General features: G+C 34.6%; 1 protein-coding gene across 1 annotated transcript; it reads left to right on the forward strand.

Moving 5' to 3' along the window:
• The first annotated feature begins 5630 nt into the window (after positions 1–5630).
• LOC138360948 (uncharacterized) lies at positions 5631–7079 on the forward strand. The gene is made up of 5 exons (XM_069320434.1): positions 5631–5907; positions 6132–6224; positions 6415–6532; positions 6645–6773; positions 6956–7079. Exons 2-5 carry the CDS (start codon positions 6132–6134, stop codon positions 7075–7077), a joined length of 462 nt encoding a protein of 153 aa, XP_069176535.1. The 5' UTR covers positions 5631–5907; the 3' UTR covers positions 7078–7079.
• The last annotated feature ends 427 nt before the right edge of the window (positions 7080–7506 follow it).

Raw genomic sequence — 7506 nt, forward strand, 5'->3', positions numbered from 1 at the left:
CACCCCTAGATCTCTTTCTTTATCAGAATTCCTTAAAGATTTCTCACATGGTTTTCCTAATGATAGATTGTGGGCTGTAAGGGACAGGTTTGATGTATGGATTAGTTGATAGAAGTTCCAGTCCACCTGTAGACAGGGATCTCACATCAGCTTGTATATTATACAAGGATAAGATTTGATAAATTCAGTTATTTGACTGAACACTGGCTCTGTTTAAATCAGAGATTTAAACATACATAGTCTAACCTAGCTCCTTTCTTTTTTACCTAGCCTAACCTAGCCTAACCTAGCACACAATATCGGCACCCCACAACATGCTGTTGAAGTTGGAATGCATGGCATAGGCTCCTCACACAATGTTCTTTATGTGGTCCTCAGGTGATAGTTTTCTATTTAGAACCACCCCTAGATCTCTTTCTTTATCAGAATTCCTTAAAGATTTCTCACATGGTTTTCCTAATGATAGATTGTGGGCTGTAAGGGACAGGTTTGATGTATGGATTAGTTGATAGAAGTTCCAGTCCACCTGTAGACAGGGATCTCACATCAGCTTGTATATTATACAAGGATAAGATTTGATAAATTCAGTTATTTGACTGAACACTGGCTCTGTTTAAATCAGAGATTTAAACATACATAGTCTAACCTAGCTCCTTTCTTTTTTACCTAGCCTAACCTAGCTTGTTTTTCCAAGCCGGTCTATGGCCCATGTTTTTTTTCGATGCCTCAGTGGTCCATGCACATGTCCGTTCAAGGGGATTAAATAGCCGTTCTATGGCCCCAGGGTTTTACGAACTTCTTTTTCCCAAGCCGGTCTATGGCCCGTGTTTTTTTTTATGCCTCAGTGGTCCATGCACAGGTCCGTTCAAGGGGATTAAATAGCCGTTCTATGGCCCCAGGGTTTTCTCAAATTTTCTTTCATAGCCGGTCTATGGCCCCTGGGTTTTACGAACTTTTTTAGAATCTGGATGTAGCAGGTGCTCAATTGTCAAAAGTGAAAAATTGGTTTTGTCTTCCGAATGCACCATTTCTGTAAATTTGCTAATAATCTTTTAAAAATAGTAAATGCCATTATTTTTGCAAAATTATTACGAGATCTATTATACTAATAACGGTTTGATAAAATACAGTAGATTGCCTACTGGATAATAGTTCCAGTCCACCTGTAGACAGGGATCTCACATCAGCTTGTATATTATACAAGGATAAGATTTGATAAATTCAGTTATTTGACTGAACACTGGCTCTGTTTAAATCAGAGATTTAAACATACATAGTCTAACCTAGCTCCTTTCTTTTTTACCTAGCCTAACCTAGCTTGTTTTCCCAAGCCGGTCTATGGCCCATGTTTTTTTTCGATGCCTCAGTGGTCCATGCACATGTCCGTTCAAGGGGATTAAATAGCCGTTCTATGGCCCCAGGGTTTTACGAACTTCTTTTTCCCAAGCCGGTCTATGGCCCGTGTTTTTTTTTATGCCATTGCAGCTGCTACATCCAGATTCTAGGGAGGAAAGGAATATAATATAATATCTAATATATCTATCTGTGTGAAATAGATTAAATCCATTTATTTGATATTCAGCTAATAGTTCTGTATTTTCTACATTCATCCATGTTTTGGTAAGTGCAATAATATGTATTGTTTCATTGCAGATTAGAGATTCAAGATAGTTCTAGATTTCCGAAGTACTGAAACGCGCGCCATACAGGCTTGGTGGATCTAGGTGCAAGGTAAAATTATTTACATTTACTTTTGTATTTATATGCATATATGCATTTATATGCATTATTCTCTAGAATAATAGATCTCGTAATAATTTTGCAAAAATAGTGGCATTTACTATTTTAAAAAGCTCGGGTGCAGGGGGGGGGTTTGTGTAAAAGCCTGGTTTGTGCCTCGGAGAGGCTATGGGATCCAGTAAGATCGTCCTTCCTTTCCTCCCTAGAATCTGGATGTAGCAGGTGCTCAATTGTCAAAAGTGAAAAATTGGTTTTGTCTTCCGAATGCACCATTTCTGTAAATTTGCTAATAATCTTTTAAAAATAGTAAATGCCATTATTTTTGCAAAATTATTACGAGATCTATTATACTAATAACGGTTTGATAAAATACAGTAGATTGCCTACTGGATAATAGTTCCAGTCCACCTGTAGACAGGGATCTCACATCAGCTTGTATATTATACAAGGATAAGATTTGATAAATTCAGTTATTTGACTGAACACTGGCTCTGTTTAAATCAGAGATTTAAACATACATAGTCTAACCTAGCTCCTTTCTTTTTTACCTAGCCTAACCTAGCTTGTTTTCCCAAGCCGGTCTATGGCCCATGTTTTTTTTCGATGCCTCAGTGGTCCATGCACATGTCCGTTCAAGGGGATTAAATAGCCGTTCTATGGCCCCAGGGTTTTACGAACTTCTTTTTCCCAAGCCGGTCTATGGCCCGTGTTTTTTTTTATGCCATTGCAGCTGCTACATCCAGATTCTAGGGAGGAAAGGAATATAATATAATATCTAATATATCTATCTGTGTGAAATAGATTAAATCCATTTATTTGATATTCAGCTAATAGTTCTGTATTTTCTACATTCATCCATGTTTTGGTAAGTGCAATAATATGTATTGTTTCATTGCAGATTAGAGATTCAAGATAGTTCTAGATTTCCGAAGTACTGAAACGCGCGCCATACAGGCTTGGTGGATCTAGGTGCAAGGTAAAATTATTTACATTTACTTTTGTATTTATATGCATATATGCATTTATATGCATTATTCTCTAGAATAATAGATCTCGTAATAATTTTGCAAAAATAGTGGCATTTACTATTTTAAAAAGCTCGGGTGCAGGGGGGGGGGGTTTGTGTAAAAGCCTGGTTTGTGCCTCGGAGAGGCTATGGGATCCAGTAAGATCGTCCTTCCTTTCCTCCCTAGAATCTGGATGTAGCAGGTGCTCAATTGTCAAAAGTGAAAAATTGGTTTTGTCTTCCGAATGCACCATTTCTGTAAATTTGCTAATAATCTTTTAAAAATAGTAAATGCCATTATTTTTGCAAAATTATTACGAGATCTATTATACTAATAACGGTTTGATAAAATACAGTAGACTGCCTACTGGTTTTACCTGTAATAAGGTTTGATACAGATGATTATGATTATGGTTTTGGCCTCCACCACCCTCTCACCTAACTTGTTCCAACCATGTCTACCACGCTGCTTGCGAAAGTTAATTTTCTAATATTTCTGTGGCATCTTTGTTTGGTTACCTTTTACAATATCTTCTTTTTATTCTACCATCTAGTTTTGGCATTTTATGCCTCTAACCTGGGAGCCACTTATTGGCAAGTCTATACCTTTACCAGTTGATGTGATTCTTTAGATATGGGCACCATATCTCCAGGTGTCCTACACAATTAGCTTTAATTAAATTTTCCAAAATTATCACTTACACTTGTAATACAGGGTTCTAGGTTCCCTATAGTGTCCTTTATTGAAATAGAGTTTAACAACAATTTCAATGTCCCTATTTTCTTTTAGATTATATCTCAACATATAATTAATGTCCAACAGGACATGATTACTCTTTCCAATGGGAGGATGGTATTGAATATTTGATCTAGTACTGATGGAATAATTTATATAATAATCACTAGAAATTATTTCGATAAGAATTTGAATTTATGCATGTCTTTGTTTTGGCATGCCTCTATTTCCATATGTTACATTTCTGCATGTCTCCAATTCTGGAAGTGTTCACTTTTGCATGTGCCTGACAAGGATGTTATATGCACCAGCTTTAATTATCACACATTGTATATAATGAATGACTTATTTTTAGAATTTTAATACATATTGCATCTGTCAATACATTATTAACAATAATATAGGTAATATGGTAGTCTAATGTAGAAATTTGACACTCTTTAACAGAATGTACGAGTATAAGCGAAAAAAGCGACTCCAATACAACAACAGATGGATGCAAGTATCAAGAAGGCTAAAACGTATACACAAAATGCATCCAAATACAGCTGTACACACTAGTGAACCCATTAATCTTACTGAGGCAGCATCAAGTTCAGAGATTGAGTCGTCAGACAATGACATTAGTTCTTTTGAAGCTGAGTCAAATCAAGAGTATGGATTAGGCTCTGAAATTGATGATTTACACATGAATCTTACTGATATTCATGATGTATTATCTAATTCTCAAAGTGAGGAGGAGAATGATGACCATGATAATCATCATTCACTTGTTTACCCACAGAATTTATTAATTCAGTGGGTAAACAAGAATGGTGTTACACACAATGCTGTTGATGAATTATTAAAAATTTTGAGGCAAATGGGAATTGACTACTTACCAAAAACAGCTCGGACACTAATCAGTTCTGAAAGGTACATAGAAACTCAGCAAAAATCTGGAATGAAATATGTCTACTTTGGGTTAAAAGAGGAACTGTTAAAAAACATAAGTAGATATCCAAAAGCAACTATAAAAGGACTGAGACAATTATTATTGTCATGTAACATTGATGGCCTTCCTATATTTAGAAGCAAAAATGATGCTTTGTGGCCAGTTCTCTGTGCAGTAATGAATATTACACCTTTGAAAGTCTTTCCAGTTGTCCTCATGTATGGACGTTCTAAGCCAAGTGATTTAAATTTCTTATATGATTTTATATCTGATATGGATGACCTTTTGTTGCATGGGATTCAGTATGGTAACAGAACTATCAACATAAAATTACAATGTGTAATTTGTGATGCACCTGCTAAGGCTATGGTGAAGTCCATAAAACTGTTTTCAGGTTATTATGGCTGTGACAAATGTGAACAGAAAGGTACTTGGATGGGGAAAATGACATATCCAGAAGTAACAAATTTAACCATTAGAACAGACACACGCTTCCGTAATCAATCTAACTCGCAACATCATCATGGTAAATCACCATTCTGTGACTTGAACATAGACTTAATTGCAGCGTTTCCCATTGACTATATGCACCAGGTGTGCCTTGGTGTTATGAAGCGACTTCTTGTCACCTGGATACGGAAAAACACATTTAAATTATGTAGCCGCCAGATTTCTGAAATTAGTGCTAGATTGGTGAGCATAAAAGATTTTGTGCCCAATATTTTTGCACGTAAACCACGAGGTTTGGAAGAAATTGACAGATGGAAGGCAACTGAATACAGACAGTTTCTTCTCTACACAGGAAAGCTTGTATTGAAAGGTATTCTACCCCAAGAGATGTATGATCATTTCCTTACTCTCAGTGTTGGTATAAGTTTTCTTGTTTCGCCCACATGTATGTCCTTAAAATACGGCAAATATGCTCATGACCTTTTGCTGAATTTTGTATCAAGGTGTGGTGATCTGTATGGGAAAGATTTTCTAGTCTACAATGTTCACAGTTTGATTCACCTAACAGCAGATGCTGAGGAACATGGTACTCTTGACAGTTGTTCAGCTTTTCCATTTGAAAATTATTTGCATCAGCTGAAAAAGATGGTCAGATCAAGTAAAAATCCAATTGTCCAAATTACAAAAAGAATAAAGGAGGCTGAAAATACCATGATTTATAAAACATCTCCAGATAATAAAATTTCTCATAAATTTCCTAACAATGTATATTCGTTACCTGGATATAATTGCTGTGAAGTGTTAAGGACTGTACACAGCCGAAGAAGTGAAGAAAATTACTTCATTGTTAGGGTATATCCTTTTCAAAGCCCAATATTTACTAGTCCTTGTGATTCAAGAATATTTGGGGCCTTCAATGTTAATCCACGTAAGGACTTTTTAAAAAAAGTGTATAGGATTAACACATCAACCAGAGGAATGTTAATCAAGAAAACAGAAAGTACTTATATCTTCTTGTCAATACTACATGATTTATGACTAGTAAGTTTCTTGTGATTGTTTTTGATTCTTGTGCAAGCTGTAGGAATACTCTTTGCTTACATTGCAAACTTTTAACTTTAGTAAAAAGTATTGTTCACCATCATAACATATTAGAATTAAGGTTAACATTGTTGTTTAGTACTATATAAAATTAGTGACTGCTTATTTTCTTAGACACTGATAATGTGCTGCAGAAAATGTCCCTAATCAGTTTAAATTTGTAGATGGCTGAATCTGAAAATAAATACATCGTTGTGGAAGATGAAGAAGGAGAATTGTCAATCATCCATATCAAATGGATGTTTAGTGCATCTGATGTAAGTCAATATATATATATATTGTTTATTTGCAAAATTAAAACATTAGTATTTAAAATATGTGTATATGATATATGTTGATAGATTTAGAGATATATATGTATATAATATATGAAATACAGTGGGGCCTCGATTTATGAGACATACATTTACATATACATATATTTACAAATATATGTCCCCTTTCCAGGGATCAAACGTGGGCTATTGGCCACGTGAAAACCAATCATCGAAAGCCAAAAGAGGAGAAATACCAGACCCATCGAAATGGAGACGTTTCAACATCAGCAAGATTTATTCCATTGATAGTAATTAAATACAAGCATTGATTCATATGGTTAAATCAAAAATTTCTCAATGTTTTGATGTTATACAAAGTTTCGTAATAATGAATTATATATACTCTAATTTTTATTATAGGTACTTGGGAACTTGCCCTAAAACACCTTAAAAAGGCAGAAGAAACGTCAAATATGGAAAGTGACACAGACACAAGTTATCACCATAGGGCAGTAAAATACAGAAGAATACCAAATGATGTGGATAGAGGTATGTAGGAATGAATGTTTAGAGTTATTCAAAATAATTGTTAAAAAAATGAAACATGATTGGCTTAATGGAACAAATAATCTTATTTACTAGGTAATATATTTTGCTAGGTAATATATTAAAATATATATATATATATATGTTAATAGTTTTTCTGAATGCATTAAACGTTTTTGTTTCAGACAGTGAAGATTCACCACCAAGAAAAGTAACTGTTTCCATGCCCCGAAAGACTGCCGAGTGTAAGCTGACTCTAGATGAACATCAAAATAATATGATACAGGAATCAGGTAATTTAATTTAATTGAAAACATTTTATTTCTTTTTGAATGATGGTTTTCTTTTTAACAGAACAAGACAGAACTGCACAGAACTATTTTGTATTTAAAACTATTTGGTAAATATTTTCTATACAATGCTAATACGCTTCCACCCCTGACAGAATCATGTGGGACCAACAAGTCTATCTACAGGCCGAGTACAAAACCTTCCCCTCAAACTCCTAGACAAGACAGAACTGGTAAGCTTTAAGTAACTGGAGAAACATTTACATACACAGATAGTAACGTACTTGTGTATGATTTTAATGTAATATATTTTTACCAGCCTTCAGGGTGATGGAAACACTTTAAATGGTGTCGCTCCATTGTGTGAAACAAAATTTTTTAATGCATTCATAAAAGCTATAAGCTAATGTAATAATTCAATAATTACTATTTGTAGTTTTATGTAT

Source organism: Procambarus clarkii, unplaced genomic scaffold (genome assembly GCF_040958095.1).
Source record: "Procambarus clarkii isolate CNS0578487 unplaced genomic scaffold, FALCON_Pclarkii_2.0 HiC_scaffold_134, whole genome shotgun sequence".
NCBI classification, from domain to species: domain Eukaryota; kingdom Metazoa; phylum Arthropoda; class Malacostraca; order Decapoda; family Cambaridae; genus Procambarus; species Procambarus clarkii.